The 22,707-nt window shown below is 45.7% G+C and overlaps 1 protein-coding gene across 1 annotated transcript in view; it reads right to left on the bottom strand.

The window, feature by feature from the left end:
* Positions 1-2,089: 2,089 nt before the first annotated feature.
* The window catches only part of LOC137545002 (uncharacterized), an 80,317-nt gene continuing 59,699 nt past the window's right edge, over positions 2,090-22,707 (bottom strand). The window contains exon 2 of the mRNA XM_068266118.1: positions 2,090-3,557. Within this exon, the coding sequence (XP_068122219.1) occupies positions 2,280-3,536 (1,257 nt within the window). The 5' untranslated portion in view covers positions 3,537-3,557 and the 3' untranslated portion in view covers positions 2,090-2,279. The remainder of the gene's footprint in view (positions 3,558-22,707) is intronic.

Below are 22,707 nucleotides of genomic sequence, written 5' to 3'. Positions count from 1 at the left end.
CAAAGGAATCCTGACAAGTGGAAACAGTCCCATTCACTTGTATTGCTATGCGAATTTGCATGCGAAAAACGCATGCGAATTCGCGATAGTGGAAATGGGCCCTGATAGGGACATAATTTAAACCGTGTAATAAATAAAATACGTGGGATTTAATTATGGTAGCATGTATTATTTTAAAACTATAGTGGCTGAAAACTGAGAAATAATTTGTTTTTTATTCATTTTTTTCTTAATTTTCCAGTTAAAATGCATTTAGAATAAAATAATTCTTAGTATAATGTACTACCCAAAGAAAGACTAATTGATGATGGAAAAAAACAAGACATAGATCATTTTGTTGTGATAAGCAGTGAAAGTTATTGGCGAATGAATAGGAGGTGAAAGTTGCTCGGATGCGTAAGGTGAAACACTGAAAGCTGAAGTGGTTAATTTTCAAATATTGGTGTGCTGATATCATATGGAAGTTAGTTGGGTGGAGGGCACTGTTTTTTTGGTGTGAAACAGTCACTTTAACTTAAAAAAAAACAAAACAAGATGAAAACTTTTTTTTATTATTTTAATTTAAATTTAACGATTGCTGCTATTTGCTACAGAAGCAATCATTTACTTTTAAACATGTGCACACGCGGTAACGTGCAAAGACGACTTTCAGTACAGGGCATGAATCTCCCATCCAGGAACTTACAGAAGCATTAAACTGGAGACTCAGGCCCTGAAACCTTGAGTAGTTTTAGGACTTGCTTAAAGATCAGATGATGCGTTATGCCACATTTATACAAAAATATAGAACATTTGAAAGATTTCAAATATATTAAAGTACACCTGAATAATGCCACATTTATACAAAAATATAGAACATTTGAAATATTTCAAATATATTAAAGTATAACTGAATAATGTCACATTTACATAAAAATATAGAACATTTTATAGATTTCAAATATATTAAAGTGCACTTGAATAAGACCAAAAAGTAGATGTTTACTTTCCTGGGGCTTCCATCCTCGGGCTTCTTCCAGCCCCACAGAATCTCTCAGGTCCCTTGGTGTCCTCTAGACCGTGGCTTCCTAATCCTGTCCTCGAGGCCCACCAAGAGTGCAAGTTTTGTGGAAATCCACAGAGGTAGTTGAAGGGACGTAGAGCTCGTTTAAATAAAAAGATTTATGCATACCTGGGGCTTCCTCCAGCCCCATATGCCTCTGATCGCTCCCACTCCGCTGTCCTCAGTTCTCTGAAGCGCCAGTACCGGGTCCCTGCACTTCCACCAGTTGGCTCCAGTCTACGCAAGAGAAGTGCGTTCTTTGTGCATCTCTCCAGCAGCTGCGGAAGTGTGGGGAGCCGGTACTGGCGCTGCAGAAGACTGAGGACGGTGGCGTGGGAGCGATCAGAGCATACGGGGCTGGAGGAAGCCCCAGTTATGTATATATCTTTATTCACGCAAGCTCTGGTACACTTTAATCAGCTCTGCTGATGTAGTAATTACCTCACCTGTGCATGTGATTTTCTGCAAAACAGACGGTTGGTGGTACTTGAGGAGAGGGTTGGGAAGCCCTGGTCTAGACCGCCTTAGAAAGATCTGTGACTTGACTTATTGTCACTGCTACTGTGTATACGTGGTCCCATCCGTACACCCCCTTGTTTTGAACGTGCTCAGTTCTCAAAAGAATTACACCACACATGCACAGAACACTCCTGGTGAGGAGAGTATGACGGGGGAGGCATGGAATCCCACATGAACAGTAGCTGCGACTAGAGCTCCAGTGGCTGGTTTTCTGAGGTGATAGTGGAACATAGGAGGACACCGACGCACCAGACAGACTATGGGGGAGTGCGGCTGGAAGAAGCCCCAGGAAAGTAAAAATTAATTTTCTTGTCCCAATTGAGGTGTGCTTTAAATGTATTGTAGATCAAGATAATGACTGACTAAGCATTGATGTAAATATTAGGTCTTTGCTGGTAAATGAAATGCAGAAGACACTTTTGCAGTCTATGGCTCCACCCCAGAAATTGGTAACCATCTCCCGGGCACCTCAGGATCTTCAGTAGAAAACTTTTTGGAGAGATCAGCACCACTACAAACATTCATCTTAGTTTATTACATCATAAAATGCAAACAAACAATGAAAAAGAACTGTAAGGCAACTTAAAATATTTTTAATTGTTTGTATTTTTTTATGATGTAATAAACTAAGATTAATATTTGAAGTGGTGTGGATCTCAGGGCCACCTTCACTGTCCACAAGAGGATTCCACAGATCTGAACTTTGGATCAGGTTTTTCTACCTGAAGAGTTTCTGTATAACATCATTGACTTTTGGCACCAAGGACAAATTGTATGTCCGTAGTATTTCATCATGAACAAGCTGTTCTGTGGTGACACCAGCTCTCTCTCTACAATGGAAGGAGATCCCAATATTTTCTTCTATATTTGTTGAAGTTCCTGTATGTTTCAGAGCTGAATGAATAGATATTTGAAATATCTGTCTGGGATTTACAATCATCTTGCGATTATAGACATTATTCCACTTCCTATGTATCCGGAAGGGATGATTGAGAATATTGACCCCAGGGATATCTGGCCACAAGTCAAACCCTGAGGCCTTGGCTGATGTGGGGAAGACGTGGTTCTCAAAGCAGAAGACACTTGTGTCTGGGTGTAGTCTCTGGAGATGCTCCATCAATGAGAACCAGTCTTCATCCTGGACTGGAAGGATAATTTCATCAATGTCATTAAGGAGGACAAACTTGCTTTTGTACATGTTCCTGTATAAACAATCATTTAAGGTTGCAGTTTGCCCAAAGTAACCAATCTGACTGGTGAGCCCTTTAGAGTAGTGCCATGCTTTTGAGGTCTTGAGATGTTGATCTATTGGCCACGGCACAACTTCCAGAGTTCCTTCATCAATGTAGTGGTGTAGGACCTTATCTACATTCTGGGAACAGCTGATGTTATAGATGGTGACCCTGGAGGCACCCAGAATCTTGTACATCTCAATGCTCTGGACTATCTGTAGAACATTGTTGTAGCCTCCATAGATAGAAGAAATACAAACGGTGAAATTGGAAGACATTGATGGCAATGGATGATTTTTGACTTGAAACCAGATCTTCTCAGTTGTGACTGTGGAGTTAGGTGATTGGAAGGACATATATCTATAAGTACATTCTGAAGGTTCTTTACACGTCAGATCTGCCGTTCCATAAGGAAACCCAAACCAGTTACTATAAAGATCTATGGAAGCCCTAACAGAGATAGTTTGAATGGGGGGACAATGGAAGAGACAATAGATTTCCTTCACAGACGCATGAAGGATAGCGAGGACCCTGACTGATGGGCTCGGTCTTGGATCGTAATATGGGGAGAGAATGAGTACTTTGCTGTCCAGGGCTGTTATGGAGTCTCTGGCAATGGTAAGTTCCAGTGGTTGTGTACTCCTTTTATATATTTTTACTTGAGCATAGTAATAAAATGAGAAAGAGCTTGTGACAAAAAAGCAAAATGTGTAGAAGATCCATCTAGAAGACATCAGGATCATGCGGTAGGCAGGTGATCGGGGCTGTAGAGAGAAGAAAATGGAACAATATGTCAGTACTGACATTTAGAACATTCTGTAGAGAACCTCACAGTTAGGAGGACATTAACACAACCTTTCTGATCATCCTCCACCAGCTGTTATAGACAAAATACGCCCACTGAGAACTCCACATGTGACTGCATTCTTACCTCTGCAGCAATGCAGAGCCCGAGAGATGACATCAATAGGGCAGCAAAAAGGAAAAAAAAAAAAAAGGGGGAAAAAAAAGGGGAAAAAAAAAAAAGGCAAATGGCTGAGGTTAGTAATCAGCTGGTATTAAAGTGGACCCAAATTAAAAATACAAGATTTCAGAAATAAAATCTATTTTCTAAATTATAATAATAAATAGCAGCCTTTTTTCAGCTGCATAATGACAAACATAAAATATTTTACATTTATTGGAGGAACCCCTCCCCTTCCTTTCATATTGCCGGGACAGAATCCGGAAGACTAGTGGAGCAGGTGGTGTCCAGCAAAGGAGGAATTGCTAATGGCTGCCACCTGTATAACCCTAGTTATGAAAAGAGAAGGGTGAAAAGCAGGCACTGAAATGCTCATAGGCTTGAAGGAGTGTTTATTTATCTTTGTATGTGTCAGAGTGGTGCAACTAAATATTTTGAATTAAAAAAATGTTTGGTTTAGGTCCGCTTTAAAGTGAACCTAAAGCCTACCAAAAAAATGAGATGAACTCACCTGGGGCTTTCTTCAGCCCCCTGCAGACGATCGGTGCCCTCGCAGCTCCGCTCCGATGCTCCTGCACCCGCCGGCGAACACTTCCGGTTTCGCCGTCACCGGCCGACAGGCATGGGAACGCGAGTGATTGTTCGCGTTCCCAGCCTTTATATCGCCCCCTATGCTGCTATTGCGGCGATATACAGGCTGGGAACGCGAACAATCACTCGCATTCCCATGCCTGTCGGCCGGTGACGGCGAAACCGGAAGTCGTCGCCGGCGGGTCCAGAGGCATCGGAGCGGAGCTGCGAGGGCACCGATCGTCTGCAGGGGGCTGAGGGAAGCCCTAGGTGAGTTCATCTCATTTTTTTTGGTAGGCTTTAGGTTCACTTTAAGGCTGTGGCTATATTTTTTTTCCTGACCTAAGGCCAATTAATTGTAGTTTTTTAGTTCTTTTTTTTCTAACTTCCTATTACGTGCATTTTGCTTTGATAACTAAGTGCCAAACAAACAGTGCATGTCTTAATATCATCAAAAATGACAATGCAAGTATAATCTCCTTGTTGCCTTAAAGAGGAACTGTAATGTCAAAACGTCCCCTGGGGGGTACTCACCTCGGGTGGGGGAAGCCTCCGGATCCTAATGAGGCTTCCCACGCCGTCCTCCGTCCCTCAGGGGTCTCGCTGCAGCCCTCCGTGCAGCGGTGACGTAATATTTACCTTCCTGGCTCCTGCGCAGGCGCTCTGACGGCTGTCGGCTCCGAAGTAGGCGGAAATACCCAATCGCCGTCGGGTCTGCTCTACTGCGCAGGCGCAAGTTTCCGGCGCCTGCGCAGTAGAGCGGACCCGACGGAGATCGGGTATTTCCGTCTATTTCCGTGCCGAAAGTCGCCACAGCGCCCCCGCTGGAGCCAGCAAAGGTAAATATTGAACTGACAGTCGGCACAGTCGCCGGCTGTTCGGAGGGCTGCAGCGAGACCCCCGTGGGACAGAGGACGGCGTGGGAAGCCTCATTAGGATCCGGAGGCTTCCCCCACCCGAGGTGAGTACCCCCCAGGGGATGTTTCTGATGTTACAGTCTCTTTAACACTGTTATAAATTCATAAACAAGCACTGCTCCCAACTTTTTGAGATGAGGAAGAGGGACACTTAAGCCTCACCCCTAACCACGCCCCCATCATGCCCCTATTCATGCATACCATAAACATTTCATAAGAAAAATATGTTGTTTTACTGGTCCTGTCTATCCTGGTTCCTTTTCCTTCATATTAACATTTTAAAATTAGTAATATATCAATTTAAAGTGTCAAAAACCTGAGCGGTTTTTGCCTTTTTCATGATTGCTAACTCAGTAAAGGATCAGCCCTTAAAGCGTTGCTATCATATAAATCCGGCATAGTGGGGTCTGAACCCTCTATAACAGTAATTATAGATTGACGGTATACCTTGAAATGAATCAGCACTCAGTATAGGATTTTATATAAAAAATTGTATTTGCTTATCATACAGCATATATACAAAATATGGACAGTTCCAAGTAGTGCTTCCTTCTAACAGCATTCCATCTTATCAAGGCCTTTATAGCCAAACGATCATCAATCTTCTAAGTACATTCAAAAAAAATATAACAGTTGTGTTATGTAGAATAAGATCAAAAGTAGTCTCATCTGTATCAATAGCTGTGTATATAGTAGCTGTGTAAAACTTGTACTAATCTTCTTAAAGAAATAGCATAATAAAAAATAGCTTCTAAAAAAACCTCTTGCTAACATCTTAACAGAACTTAATGCTGAAAAATTAATAAGTAAATCACCAGAATATTAAGCACATTACCCCTTCTCTCATCTCTTCAGCATCTAGAACCACGTGTGGGAAGGTAGCTTCTGCCTCGTGTGTCTTCTTAGGAGATTGGTAGGCTTAGTGCAAATTATGAGCTTTCAGCTCCTACTTTTATAGTGATTGGATGCAATATGGCTGCCTAATCTGGAATTTCCCTAAATCCCAGGATCTGATTGGCTGAAACTTCCGTACATCAATGCTTTATCATGTTTTGAATACTTAAGTCATAATATTATGGTTTATAAATTCCTTAATTACCTTATCTTGTGAGAATTAACGTCATTTGGAGTGTTTGACATTCTCACATTTGATTATAAGGTCATTTCTGATGCAGTAAGTAAAAATGGACATCACCTGCCATCTTGTCTGCTAGTTGACTTATTTGCCCCAGACATTTGGACTGTCAAACATTAAACAATGTCATTTATGACGCATTTCTGATGATATGTCCTTCTGCTAATTAGTTTGGAATGTGTCTGTCCTTTCCCAAATATAAAACTGGCCATTTTGACCAAGTAAAAAGTCTTCAGCAATTTAGATGCTTATTGAGGTACACAGGGCTTCTCCCAATATATAATATAAATATTTAAATATAAAGTTTATTATATAATTCTTCTTAAAACAATTAATCATATAAGATATAATTGCATATTAAATTTTAATAATTTAAAATCATGTTGTATATATCTGTCTTTCTTATGAAGAAATAAATATAATAATTTCCACCGGCAGATGTCACCACAATTCATCATTTTTAAATCATAAAACCCCTTCTTTTTGTTTTGTATTTTTCATATTTTGACTTTCTCTGGCTGGGAAATGTTATCTTTTCTTGCTGGCTGTAACGGACTTGTAACAAGTACATGTCAACAATCTTCTAGCTTACAAGTTAAAATAATCGTATGAAAAGTTTAACTGTCTCACACTATCACTGACAGAATCCAGCATTTAAAATGTAATTCAAAGTAATAAATTATATTATATGTAATTATAGGGTTTAACAAGAATTATTTCTTTAGAAGAGCTGTATTGATTATTAATATTTATTTGTAATAACTAGAGATGGGATGACGAATCCGGCGAATCCACGAATCCCTCGAATATTGGGAAATATTCGAGATTCGTGGATTCGAATCCCGACGCCATTTTCCACTTTACGAATCCGCCGAATCCCGACGCTGCATCGCCGCGCATCCGCCGCTCGCACTCGTCCTCCTCCGACCCGCGCCTCCTCCGACCGCCCCGCCCGCATACTTTGTATCAACTCACCCGTCCAGTGGAGCGCAGACAGAGCGGCAGACCTCTCGCTGACTTCCTGGTTCCCTCTAGTGACGGCTTTTACAATGACGTCATCAGTAAAAGCCGGTCCGGCCACTAGAGGGAACCGAGAAGTAAGGACGAGGTCTGCCGCTCTGTCTGCGCTCCACTGGACATGTGAGTTGATACTTATGCAGGGGTGAGCGAGGAGGCACGGGGGACGGAGGAGGCCATGGGGGTGAGCGGAGGAGGCACGGGGGGAGCGACACCTACCTACCTACCTACCTACCACTTTACCTACCTACCTGCCACTATACCTACCTAAAGGCCCCCTATACGTACCTACCTACCTACCGGGCACTATACCTACCTACCTACCTACAGGCCCCTATACCTACCTAAAGGCCCCCTATACTACCTACCTACCACTATACCTACCTACCTACAGGCCCCTATACCTACCTAAAGGCCCCCTATATGTACCTACCTACCTAAAGGCCCCTATACCTACCTAAAGGCCTCTATACCTACCTACCTAAAGGCCCCCTATACGTGCCTACCTACCTAAAGGCCCCTATACCTACCTACCTAAAGGCCCCTATACCTACCTACCTACATACCTACCTATACTTAAGGCCTTATACCCTGCTACCTATACTGAAGGTCCCTTTAACTACCTACCTACCTACAGGACACTATACCTACCTACCTACCGGCCACTATACCTACCTACCTACCTACAGGCCACTATACCTACCTAAAGGCCCCCTATACATACCTACCTACCTACGTAAAGGCCCCTATACCTACCTACCTACCTAAAGGCCCCTATACTTACCTACCTACCTACCTACCTAAAGGCCCCTATACCTACCTACAGGCCTCTATACCTACCTACCTACTTAAAGGCCCCCTATACGTGCCTACCTACCTAAAGGCCCCTATACCTACCTACCTAAAGGCCCCTATACCTACCTACCTACATACCTACCTATACTTAAGGCCCTATACCCTGCTACATATACTGAAGGTCCCTTTAACTACCTACCTACCTACAGGACACTATACCTACCTACCTACCGGCCACTATACTTACCTACCTACCTACAGGCCACTATACCTACCTAAAGGCCCCCTATACGTACCTACCTACCTACCTACCTAAAGGCCCCTATACCTACCTACCTAAAGGCCCCTATACCTACCTACCTACATACCTACCTATACTTAAGGCCCTATACCCTGCTACCTATACTGAAGGTCCCTTTACCTACCTAAAGGCCCCTATACCTACCTACATACCTACCTATACTTAAGGCCTCTATATACCCTGCTACCTATACTGAAGGCCCATATACCCTGCTACCTATACTGAAGGCACATATACCCTGCTACCTATACTGAAGGCCTATATACCCTGCTACCTATACTGAAGGCCCATATACCTTTCTACCTATACTGAAGGCCCCTATACCTTGCTACCTATACTGAAAGCTACCAATATTGAAGGCACCCATACCTAGCTAGCTATACTGAAGGCACCTTTACCCCGCTACCTATACTGCGGGCAACTATACCACGGATCGCACAATTCGTATGTGCAGGATTCGTTAGATTCGGGATTCGAAAGGTTCGAGATATTCGAGAACCTTTTTAGATTCGGATCCGGATTCGAAGAAATTGTGGATTCGTCCCATCCCTAGTAATAACTGAGCAAATATACATATATGATTGTTGCAGTAATGTTACTTTTAAACTTGTTTCCAGTCTTCACATACTGCGCTGTCTAACCTTGACATTTAAAAGATGCTTGTAATAAAAACAAAAATGTTTTAGCGTCTAACTAAAATAATATAATAATTATGAGTTTCACTGCCTGGAATATACTGAGATGTCCCAGAGCAATATTTTAAAGAGACTCTGTAACAAAATGTTACGCCTTATTTCTTCTATCCTATAAGTTCCTATTAATTTTCTAATGTGGTCTGTCTTACTGCAGCCTTTCCTACTTGCACTGTCTCTGTAATAAATCTTATCTCCTTTCCTCTGTTGTGTCTGTCAGGCTGAGGCTGGAATGTATGGAATGTGCAGCACTGCTTGTCATTGGCAGAAGCTTTACACCCCCCCTCCAAGCTATGCATGAGCCACACAGTAAGCTAGTTCTCAGCCTATGATACTCTGGTTAGAAGCCAGTCTTTTGTTTGTAAACACTGCCTAAAACTGTTAATTACAAACCAGGATTGCAGCAGGGAGTGGCAGAAACAGCACAGAGGGCCCCGGGAGAACATAAGGAATAGAATGGTATGCTTTTTATTGTAAGAATTCTAGAGTACAGATTCTCTTTAAAGAAGTACTCTAACTTTACAGTTTACAAGTAAATGTTGCATTAAAACATTAAAACTTAAATCCAGACTGAAAACCCACTTGTTCGGTTTGGCATTTGTAGAAATATAACTTTTGTTGTGTGAATAGTCCTACTACCAATTACTGAATCTGAGAGAGCCTAAGCGCTTTGAGTCCTATGGGAGAAAAGCGCTATAGAAATGTTATTGTATTGTACATATGACAGCTTTTCCTGCATAAAGAAACCACTAGAATTCAGACAAAATTATGGGAATAAAGTTTAGAGTTAAACACTTTTTAGTAGAGGAATACATATATTTACATAGAAAGAGGGACAAAGTCCTGAAAGAGGGACAATTGAGGAGGAAAGAGGGACAGAGGGCCAGTGCTCCCAAAGAGGGACTGTTGGGAGCTATGTAGATGCTTATCTAATATATATGAACCCTGAAACCTCATATTACAGTAGGGGCACACCCACCTCCAAACTAACTAGAGAGCATGGCCACACACCGGCAGAGAGGGGGGACACTTCCCCCCCCCCCCCCTTCCCTCAGCGCTCCCCCTCCAGCATCAATCAGTGGCAGCAGGTGGCCTCTCTGCCGGTGTGTGGCCATGCTCTCTCATGCTGCGACCCCTCCTGCCCCCCAAAATAACCCTGAGCGGGCCCCAGATGGGCCCCGGGCCCCCCCATGGGTGCAGGGGCTGCAACCCCTATTGTTACACTACTGAGTTCCTTAAATAAGTGGAACCATGGCGCCCTGCCTCCTTCAGGTAAAAAGGGTGATTTTATTTTTTACCAAAAAAACCTACTGTTTGTAAAACAATAGAATCATTTAAAAAAAATATTGATGTGTGGGAGGGGGGGGGGGGTACTCTTTTGTATTCTTCAATTTTTTCATCTGTTGCTGCTTTTTTCTCTTCTTTCTTACACTTTAAATCTTGATTGAAGGGTCCTCCCTGGCACTGTCCATGGCTGGCCACCACCCTCACAACCTCTCCCCCGGCCCCCAATCCTGGTTGCTGGTCACCGGGACTACCGATCTTGCTCCGACATTTTCCTAACACGGCGCACTTTCTTTGACAGGCTCTTCGGCTACACTATTTGCGGAGCAGAGCAGGATTATTTGCCAGGCAACTTAGGTAGGTGCTTACGGCCCAGTGGATGTGAAGAGGCCCATCTAACACCTTCTCTTACCCCTCTCCACTTCAGCTTGCCAAAAGTGCCACAAGTGGCCCTATATCATCTTCATCCATCTCTGCTGTGGAGCCTTGGAAAAAGCATCTTTTGAGCCTCCCGCACTGGATGCCGATTGGTCCTGAGATTTAACCAATAAGAATCCTCCCTGAAGAGGAGAAATTTTACTTGGAATCGGGGCCGTGGAGAGGGTCCTTAAAGGGGAACTGAAGAGAGAGGTATATGGAGGCTGTCATGTTTATTTCCTTTTAATCAATACCAGTTGCCTGGCAGCCCTGCTGGTCTATTTCTCTGCAGTAGTATCTGATTAAAACCAGAAACAAGCATGCAGCTAGTCTTGTCAGATCAGACTTATAAGTCTGAACCACTGAAACACCTGATCTGCTGCATGCTTGTTCAGGGGCTATGGCTAATAGTATTAGAGGCAGAGGATCAGCAGGGCTGCCAGGCAACTGGTATTGTCTAAAAGGAAATAAACATGATAGCCTCCATATACCTCTCTCTTCAGTTCCCCTTTAAGTGGGGGGTGCTCACATCTAAAAAAAAGAGGCCTTGCCACACTTACACCCCCCCCCCCTGAAATGCTAAGTAGTACCTACAAGTGGTGGGGGCAACCCAATTTCCATGCAATGACTTGTAACCTTCACACCCTCTTTCATCCTCCCTGGCTCTCCAACTGCCTCAAACCATCCCAATGAGCCCCTCCGCTTTATACTTACATTCAGTCACAGAAGCGCTGGCTGCATTCACTGGTGTGGAGGGAGTCTGTCTGACTTGTCACCGGTGGCCGCATGGTCCCACCTCCTTGTTTCTGGCTAGGGGGTATTGGTTGTCATGTGGGTGCTGAATGCAGATGCTGGCTGCCATGTGGGTTCTGGCTGTGGGTGGGTATCGAGTGTCATGCGGGTGTTGATTGCAGGTACTTTGCGCCATGTGAGATCTGGGTGCGTGTACTGGATGTCATGTGGGTGCTGGGTGCAAGTATTGAGTGCGACATATTTGTTAATATTTGGTGCCATGCCTGTACCGGGTGCTGGCTATGGGTGGGCATTGGGTGTCATGTGGGTTTAAATGCAGGTACTTTGGGTGTGGGTACGGGTTAAGTGCGTGCTTGGTACAGATAGTGGGTGCCATGTGGAGGCTGTGTGCAGGTGTGAGTACTGGGTGCAATGTGTCAGGGTGTCAGGCCTGGGTGCAGATACTTGGTGTCATGTGGGTGAGAATTCTAGGTGCCTGCTATGGGGGAAGGGGTGTGGGTGGATGTTGAGAGATGTCGAGGTCAGTGTGGGTGCTGCAGGAAAGGGAAGTCACTGGGGGTGCTGGGGAAGAGAGAGGTCAGCTTAAATGATGGGGAGGCCACTATGGGTTCTGCTGGGGATAGGAAGGGAGCCTCTAGGGCCTAGTTTCTCAACGTGTGGTACGCATACCCCAGGGGGTACTTCTCATGGTTCCAGGGGGTACTCAGGCTTGATATACTTAACCACTTGAGGACCGCAGTGTTAAACCTCCCTAAATACCAGGCCATTTTTCATAAATTGGGCCACTGCAGCTTTAAGGGCTTGCTGCAGGGCCTCACAACACAGCACACAAGTGACCCCCCCCCCCCCCCCTTTTCTCCCTTCTTTCTTACTCTTGTTTGTTTTTTTTTCAATATTTATTTCTTTGTTTTCTTAAATAAAATTACCTATTTTTTTTTTTTTTTTTTTATTTTCCCTAGCTCCCTCCCTCCCCCCGCCAGCCAATCACTGGGATCGGCTGTCATAGGCTTCAGCCTATGACAGCGGATCACCCCCGAGCCTACCTGGGGGACAGAGCTGCCTTACATCGCAGCGCTGTACGGGGTAATTAGATGGCGGTTTCACTGTCTAACAGTCTCCGAGCGGCAATCACCGCTGGGAGACTGAAGGCGGAGCTCCACACGCATTAGCGCGCTCTCCTGCTAGCCCCATAGAAGGCCGTTCACGCCAATCGGCATGGAGCAGTCCTGGGGCTTCCGCCGTTTTCACGCCAATCGGCATGGAGCAGTCCTGGGGCTTCCGCCGTTTTCACGCCAATCGGCATGGAGCAGTCCTGAGGCTGCCGCCGCGTTCACGCCAATTGGCGTGGATCGGTTGACAAGAAGTTAACCAAGAATACCACAATTAGAGTTTTAGAAAATGATAGATCTTATTTAAACAACACCAAATTAGTATTTTATCTTATTAAAGGCAACAGTAAATGCTTGGAAATTGGTTAGAACCAATTATCACACACAACGATTAAATATATATTTGTCAAGGGGTACTTGTGATAATGTTTATTATGCTAAGGGGTACCAGGTGAGTACAGGGTTTTGAAAGGGGTACATACCAATAAAATGTTGAGAAACACTGCTCTAGGGGAAGGAAATGTCAATGTGGGTGGTGGGGGAGGGAGAGGTCTGTGTGGGTGCTGTGGAGGGAGATGGTTACACTAGGATTCCTGTATGGCACATCTTTACTCCAAAGTGTCCAAGATGGGGAGGAGCTTTCCATGGGGTGGGTGGGGCTTCCCAGGGGCAGCGGGCAGGCTTATGGCTGGGGTGGAGCTTCGTTTTCACAGTCAGAGGCCTTTTTATGGGGATTTAACAAGGGCACCCAGCACCCCCCCCCCCCCCACACACACACACAGCCCCCCCCCCCTCCCCGCACGTGCCCGTTCGGAATAATCCAAGGACCTCTTCATTATCTTCCTCTTCCTCATACATAATTAGTTTTTCCCACTCAAAAATAACCCAAGAGCCTTTTTATGGCAGTTTAAACACAGGTTTAACTTGAAGTATGACTGTCTGGGGTTAATAGGCATGAACACTTGGGACATATCCAAGAGAAACTCAAGTCCCTAGATTTCTTCAGATTAGACACTCCACTGAGGCGCTACACCTGGCAGGGTTCTCAAACTTTACACATGTGGGCACTGGGTGACTGGGATTAATATTCAGGAAAGTGGGTGGAGCTTACAACAGCCAATCAAAATTCACCTATTGATTTTTAAAGGGAATATTTAAGCTGCTACCATTCTCTTATACTGTTAATAGCAGATGCCTCAAACCTGGTACAGTTGGTCACTGGGTGACTGGGGTTCAAATTCAGAAAGGGGGCGGAGCCACAAACAGCCAGATTTGTTTATTTTTCAATGGGAATATACAAAGTATTAATACCAAGGACCCCAAAACTGATAAAATTGATAATTGAGTGACTGTATGTCAAGGTTAGAAAAAGTGGGCGGTGCCAACAACTAATTTTTTTACATGGCAGGGTTCCCAAACTTTACACAATTGGCCACTAGTTGACTGGGATGAATATTCAAAAAGTAGGTGGAGCCTACAACAGCCAATCAAAATTCACCTATTGATTTTCAAGGGGAATATTTACATTGCTACCATTCTTACACTGTTAATGACAGAGGCCTCAAACCTGATACAGTCAGTCATTGGTTGACTGGGGTCCAAATTCACTAAAGGGGTGGAGACACAAACAGCCAATCAGATTTGTTAGATTGATTTCAGCCATTCTGTTATTGGCAGGGTTCTCAAACTTGACACAGTTGGTCACTGGGTGACTGGGACTAATATTCAGGAAAGTGGGTGGAGCCTAAACCAGCCAATCAAAATTCACCTGTTTATTTTCAAGGGGAATATTAACATTGCTGCCATTCAAGCACTCTTAATGGCAGAGGCCTTAAATCTGGTACAGTCAGTCACTGGGAGACTGGGGTTTACATTCTGAAGGGGGCGAGCCAAAAATAGCCAATCAGTTTTGTTTAATTTCAATGGTAAAATGCAACTTATTGATGCCAAGGACCCCACAGCTCATAAACTTGGTCATTGAGTTAGAAATAGTGGGCGGAGCCAAAAACAACTAACTTTTTACATGGGAAAATATAAACTGCACCTATTCTTACACTGTTAATGGCAGGGTTCTCAAACTTGACACAGTTGGTCACTGAGTGACTAGGATTAATATTAAAATACTGACTGTAGCAGATTTTAGGTAGAGATGTCGCGAACCTTCGATTTTTGGTTCGCGAACACGATTCACGAACCTTCGCGGAAGTTTCGGTTCACGGAAAAGTTTGCGAACCGCAATAGACTTCAATGGGGATGCGAACTTTGAAAAATAGAAAAAATTATGCTGGCCACAAAAGTGATGGAAAAGATGTTTCAAGGGGTCTAACACCTGGAGGGGGGCATGGCGGAGTGGGATACATGCCCAAAGTCCCGGGGAAAAATCCGGATTTGATGCAAAGCAGCGTTTTAAGGGCAGAAATCACATTGAATGCTAAATTGCAGGCCTAACGTGCTTTCAAACATCTTGCATGTGTATACATCAATCAGGGAGTGTAATTAGAGTTCTGCTTCACACTGACACACCAAACTCACTGTGTAACGCAGCGCAAACAGCTGTTTGCGTAGTGATGACCATGCTGGACTGGTGCGCACCGTGGCCAGAGTGTAGGCCGTGGCGTTTTTCAAGCCCATATGGTCGCCGGGCTGTGGTAGCTCAGTGATAGAACAGTGACTGTCCAGCTGATCAAATTTGGTCTGACCACAATGAAGCAACAACCTTATTATCTTTTGTGTGCCACCCCCACCCGAGACACTCAAATAGCCGGCGGTCATTGCTTCATTGTGATACGCAAGCCCCTTCACCGCGGCAAGATAATGATCACGAAGGGGGATGGGCACATGTACATGCCTTTTGTTTTTTTGTTGCAGCCACCCGCAGTACAGCCAGAAAAATTAGGCAGGCATGTACACGCACCAGAAAAATTAGTGTAGCGGCCGCTGCTAGCAGCGGCCTTAAAAATTCAGGAATCCGCCTGTTGGTGGTGGCGGAGAAGGCAAGCGGCCTGCAGGCAGTGATGCTGTGTGTGGGGACTGACTTAGTCTTCGGTCGTGCAGTAGCCCTCCGAGATCCATTCCTCATTCATTTTGATAAAGGTCAGGTACTGAACACTGTCATGACTTAGGCGACTTCTCTTCTCAGTAACTATTAGTGTTGGGCGAACATCTAGATGTTCGGGTTCGGGCCGAACAGGCCGAACATGGCCGCAATGTTCGGGTGTTCGAGCCGAACTCCGAACATAATGGAAGTCAATGGGGACCCGAACTTTTGTGCTTTGTAAAGCCTCTTTACATGCTACATACCCCAAATTTACAGGGTATGTGCACCTTGGGAGTGGGTACAAGAGGAAAAAATTTTTAAGCAAAAAGAGCTTATAGTTTTTGAGAAAATCGATTTTAAAGTTTCAAAGGGAAAACTGTCTTTTAAATGCGGGAAATGTCTGTTTTCTTTGCACAGGTAACATGCTTTTTGTCGGCATGCAGTCATAAATGTAATACATATAAGAGGTTCCAGGAAAAGGGATCGGTAACGCTAACCCAGCAGCAGCACACGTGATGGAACAGGAGGAGGGTGGCGCAGGAGGAGAAGGCCATGCTTTTAGACACAACAACCCAGGCCTTGCATGAGGACAAGAAGCGTGCGGATAGCAATTTGCATTTTGTCGCCATGCAGTCATAAATGTAATACAGATGAGAGGTTCAATAAACAGGGACCGGAAACGCTAACCCATCACAGATGTTCATTGTTCATGTTACTTGGTTGGGGTCCGGGAGTGTTGCGTAGTCGTTTCCAATCCAGGATTGATTCATTTTAATTTGAGTCAGACGGTCTGCATTTTTTGTGGCGAGGCGGATACGCCGCCGATCTGTGACGATGCCTCCGGCAGCACTGAAACAGCGTTCCGACATAACGCTGGCTGCCGGGCAAGCCAGCACCTCTATTGCGTACATTGCCAGTTTGTGCCAGGTGTCTAGCTTCGATACCCAATAGTTGAAGGGTGCAGATGGATTGTTCAACACAGCTATGCCATCTGACATGTAGTCCTTGACCATCTTCTCCAGGCGATCGGTGTTGGAGGTGGATCTGCACGCTTGCTGTTCTGTGTGCTGCTGCATGGGTGTCAGAAAATTTTCCCACTCCAAGGACACTGCCGATACTATTCGCTTTTGGGCACTAGCTGCGGCTTGTGTTGTTTGCTGCCCTCCTGGTCGTCCTGGGTTTGCGGAAGTCAGTCTGTCGGCGTACAACTGGCTAGAGGAGGGGGAGGATGTCAATCTCCTCTCTAAAGTCTCCACAAGGGCCTGCTGGTATTCTTCCATTTTGACCTGTCTGGCTCTTTCTTCAAGCAGTTTTGGAACATTGTATTTGTACCGTGGATCCAGAAGGGTATAAACCCAGTAATTGGTGTTGTCCAGAATGCGCACAATGCGTGGGTCGCGTTCAATGCAGTCCTAGGCCGAAGAGGTCATAGCCTAGGGTCACAAAAACCTGTTTATTTGGGCTATTTCAATGGTAGTGATGGTGACGTACATAAATCTCAGCCATGGCCGTTAGCAACGTCTGAATCTCACGAAATGTCTCATGCAGGTAGAAGACATATTGTTAGACTTGGATTCCAAAGATGGGGTCCCTACATCTCTGCAAACCAGAGTTACAGGGGTCCAAAATTGGTAAAATCCCCCATAGGATTTCATTGCCTCCCTATTTTACTTTCCAAAATCTCACATCTTTTCAAAAGGCAATGGCTCAGCAGTACCAAATTTTCTAGCATTGTAGGGACCCTTAGGGGGAACATGACTGGTGAGTTTCGGGCCCCTAGGCCGAAGAGGTCATAGCCTAGGGTCACAAAAACCTGTTTATTTGGGCTATTTCAATGGTAGTAATGGTGACGTACATAAATCTCAGCCATGGCCGTTAGCAACGTCTGAATTTCACGAAATGTCTCATGCAGGTAGAAGACATATTGTTAGACTTGGATTCCAAAGATGGGGTCCCTACATCTCTGCAAACCAGAGTTACAGGGGTCCAAAATTGGTAAAATCCCCCATAGGCTTTCATTGCCTCCCTATTTCACTTTCCAAAATCTCACATCTTTTCAAAAGGCAATGGCTCAGCAGTACCAAATTTTCTAGCATTGTAGGGACCCTTAGGGGGATCATGACTGGTGAGTTTTGCCACGGCTGAGCCATTGCCCTTTGAAATGGTGTGAGATTTTGGAACGGTAAATAGGAGGCCCAATGAAAGCCTATGGGGGATTTTTACCAATTTTGGACCCCTGTAACTCTGGTTTGCAGAGATGTAGGGACCCCATCTTTGGAATCCAAGTCTAACAATATGTCTTCTACCTGCATGAGACATTTCGTGAGATTCAGACGTTGCTAACGGCCATAGCTGAGATTTATGTACGTCACCATCACTACCATTGAAATAGCCCAAATAAACAGGTTTTTGTGACCCTAGGCTATGACCTCTTCGGCCTAGGACTGCATTGAACGCGACCCACGCATTGTGCGCATTCTGGACAACACCAATTACTGGGTTTATACCCTTCTGGATCCACGGTATAAACACAATGTTCCAAAACTGCTTGAAGAAAGAGTCCGACAGGTCAAAATGGAAGAATACCAGCAGGCCCTTGTGGAGACTTTAAAGAGGAGATTGACATCCTCCCCCTCCTCTAGCCAGTTGTTCGCCGACAGACTGACTTCCGCAAACCCAGGACGACCAGGAGGGCAGCAAACAACACAAGCCGCAGCTAGTGCCCAAAAGGGAATGGTATCGGCAGTGTCCTTGGAGTGGGAACATTTTCTGACACCCATGCAGCAGCACACAGAACAGCAAGCGTGCAGATCCACCTCCAACACCGATCGCCTGGAGAAGATGGTCAAGGACTACATGTCAGATGGCATAGCTGTGTTGAACAATCCATCTGCACCCTTCAACTATTGGGTATCGAAGCTAGACACCTGGCACAAACTGGCAATGTACGCAATAGAGGTGCTGGCTTGCCCGGCAGCCAGCGTTATGTCGGAACGCTGTTTCAGTGCTTCCGGAGGCATTGTCACAGATCGGCGTATCCGCCTCTCCACAGAAAATGCAGACCGTCTGACTCAAATTAAAATGAATCAATCCTGGATTGGAAACGACTACGCAACACTCCCGGACCCCAACCAAGTAACATGAACAATGAACATCTGTGATGGGTTAGCGTTTCCGGTCCCTGTTTATTGAACCTCTCATCTGTATTAAATTTATGACTGCATGGCGACAAAACGCAAATTGCTATCCGCACGCTTCTTGTCCTCATGCAAGGCCTGGATTGTTGTGTCTCAAAGCGTGGCCTTCTCCTCCTGCGCCTGCTCCTGTTCCATCACGTGTGCTGCTGCTGGGTTAGCGTTACCGGTCCCTTTTCCTGGAACCTCTTATATGTATTACATTTATGACTGCATGCCGACAAAAAGCATGTTACCTGTGCAAAGAAAACAGACATTTCCCGCATTTAAAAGACAGTTTTCCCTTTGAAACTTTAAAATCGATTTTCTCAAAAACTATAAGCTCTTTTTGCTAATTTTTTTTTCCTCTTGTACCCACTCCCAAGGTGCATATACCCTGTAAATTTGGGGTATGTAGCATATAAGGAGGCTTTACAAAGCACAAAAGTTCGGGTCCCCATTGACTTCCATTATGTTCGGAGTTCGGCTCGAACACCCGAACATCGCGGCCATGTTCGGCCCGAACCCGAACATCTAGATGTTCGCCCAACACTACACGTGACCCGTTCGGCCAATCACAGCGCTAGCCGAACGTTCGGGTAACGTTCGGCCATGCGCTCTTAGTTCGGCCATAAGGCCGAACAGTTTGGCCGAACACCATCAGGTGTTCGGCCGAACTCGAACATCACCCGAACAGGGTGATGTTCTGCAGAACCCGAACAGTGGCGAACACTGTTCGCCCAACACTAGTAACTATGCCTCCAGCTGCACTGAAGGTCCTTTCTGACAGGACGCTTGCGGCAGGGCAAGAGAGAAGTTGTATGGCAAATTGGGACAGCTCTGGCCACAGGTCAAGCCTGAACAACCAGTAGTCCAAGGGTTCATCGTCGTTTTTCGCAGTGTCTACATCCACACTCCAGACCAGGTAGTCTGCTACCTGCCATTGGTGGAGGGTGGATCATGAAGGACTATGGCGAGGAGTTGGACCAAATTTCATCTGTAGTTAAATCTTCCTACTTTCATCTGAAGAACATTGCAAAGATTAAACATCTGATTCCCCCAGAGGATCTTCCAACCCTAGTTCACGCCTCCATCACATCACGGCTGGATTACTGCAATGCCCTTTATGCTGGCCTCCCCAAAAAGGACCTGCGTCGCCTGCAATTAGTGCAGAATGCTGCTGCCAGATTGCTAACAAACCAGCCTCGCCACTGTCACATTACACCGATTAGGGATGCTCGGAAAAATCCGCGGAATTATGAATTCCGTGATTCCGGCCGGAATTAGGTTAATTCCGATTCCGGTAGTCAAAAAGGAATTCCTATACCTCTCAAACGGAATTCCGCGGAAATTTTATAATTCCGACGGGATAGCACAAAAAAAATCTCTGTGTGGTTGATGGTCTAGTGGGTAAGACAGATACCTACTACCATGCAGTGTGGTTCATGGTCTAGAGGGTAAGACAGATACCTACTACACACTGCGTCCTGGGTTCAAATCCCAGCTAAAAAAATCTCTGTGTGGTTGATGGTCTAGCATGCTTTTCAAAAAGTACAAATCCTTAATCATGCTACTTTTTCTATCGAATTGATCATAATGGTAGTATGGTTTATGCTAGGCCAGCTTTAGCATGTAGTGTGGGTCATGGTCTAGAGGTTAAGACAGAGAGAGAGAGAGAGAGAGAGAGAGAGAGAGAGAGAGAGAGAGAGAGAGAGAGAGAGAGAGAGATTTTAAAATTTTTCCGACGGAATTCCGTATATGTCGGAATTCCGCGGAACAGCCCCAGAATACCGTCGGAATGAAACGGTAATGGAATTTGTGTATGACGGAATGCGGAATTGTCCCGGAAACGGAAATGGGCTCTTCCGACCATGCATGACACCGATCCTTCGCTCACTGCACTGGCTACCAGTAGAATGGAGAATACTCTTCAAGATTGGACTGCTGACATTCAAATCCCTGCACAATCTGGGCCCTGGATACATGAGGACTTGCTGAAGCTGCACCACACCTCTCACAACCTCAGATCAGCTAGTTCTATAAACTTGGTCACTCCCAGAGTGCACCTTAAAAAAATCTGGAGATAGAGCCTTCTGTCATGCTGCCCCTACTCTTTGGAACTCCCTGCCACACCCAATAAAGACAGCACCATCCCTGGAGCTATTCAAATCCAGACTGAAAAGCCACCTGTTTAGCCTGGCATTTCCGGACTTATAAATTCTTCCCCTGTACCACGATGGTCGGAGCCATGCTTATGCGCTTTGAGTCCTATGGGAGAAAAGCGCTCTACAAATGTTATTTGTTGTTGTTGTTGTTGTTGTTGTTGATTGCGTTGTGCAGCCACATTACCCTTAAACGCATTGTAAAGCATCATCGACAGCATGTTCTGCAAGTGCTGCATCCTTTTCGCCTTGTGTTAAGTTGTTAACAGGTCCGCCACTTTGTGCCTGTACCGAGGGTCTAGTAGCGTGGCCACCCAGTACAGGTAATTAGCCTTGAGTTTTTTGATACGGGGGTCCCTCAACAGGCTGGACAACATGAAAGAGGACATCTGCACAAAGCTGGATGCAGACATACTCTCCATCTCCTCTTGCTCTTCCTCAGTGACGGGACGCAACTCCTCTTCCTCCCCCCAGCCACGAACAATACCACGGGAACGTGGAGCAGCAGAGGCTCCCTGGGACGGCTGCCGCGGTTGTTCTTCTTCCGCCGCCTCTTCCTCCTCCACAGAAACACCTTCCTCATCACCATCATCAGAGTCTGACTCCTCTCCTTTCCCACACGACTCCTCTTCTTCCTCCTCCTCCTCCCCCCTCTGTGCTGCCACAGGTGTTGTGGGAACATCGGGTTCGTGTGTAAATGGCTCCCACGACTCCTGCTGCCGTAACTCTTCTCGTTCACGCTCCTCCACAGCTGTATCCACCACTCTACGCACAGCACGCTCCAGGAAGTAGGCGTAGGGGATCAAGTCGCTGATGGTGCCCTCATCGCGACTCACCAGTTTGGTCACCTCCTCAAAGGGCTCCATGACCCTGCATGCATTTCGCATCAGTGTCCAGTTGTTGGGCCACAATATCCCCATCCTCCCAGATTGTGTCCTTGTACTGTAATGATACAGGTACTGGGTGACGGCTTTCTCCTGGTCTAGCAGGCGAGAGAACATCAGCAGCGTGGAATTCCAGCGAGTCGGGCTATCGCAAATCAGGCATCTCACCGGCAAGTTGTTTCTACGCTGAATGTCCGCAAAGCGTGCCATGGCCTTGTAAGAGCACCTGAAATGCCCACACAACTTCCTGGCCTGCTTCAGGACGTCCTCTAAGCCTGGGTACTTGGACACAAATCATTGCACGACCAGATTCAGCACATGTGCCATGCAGGGTATGTGTGTCAGCTTTCCCAAATTCAACGCAGCAATGAGATTGCTGCCATTGTCACACACCACGTTGCCGATCTCAAGCTTGTGCGGGGTCAGCCATTGCTCCACCTGTTTGTTAAGAGCAGCCAGGAGAGCTGCTCCAGTGTGACTCTCCGCTTTCAGGCAAGACATGTCTAACACTGCGTGACACCGTCGTACCTGGCATGCAGCATAGGCCCTGGGGTGCTGGCAGTGCCGGATTTGTACTCTTTACCGCCCAAGGCCACTGTCACCAGCCGCCCCCCTTCGAATAGGTAGCGAGATGACCCCTCCTTCCTTCCCTCCAGTATAGGTAGCCAGATGACCCCTCCCCCCATTCCCTCTAGTACAGGTAG

The sequence above is a fragment of the Hyperolius riggenbachi genome, chromosome 1, assembly GCF_040937935.1.
Source record: "Hyperolius riggenbachi isolate aHypRig1 chromosome 1, aHypRig1.pri, whole genome shotgun sequence".
Lineage (NCBI taxonomy): Eukaryota > Metazoa > Chordata > Amphibia > Anura > Hyperoliidae > Hyperolius > Hyperolius riggenbachi.
Note: the sequence above shows the minus strand (reverse complement) of the source record. Positions and strands in the feature narration are given on the sequence as shown.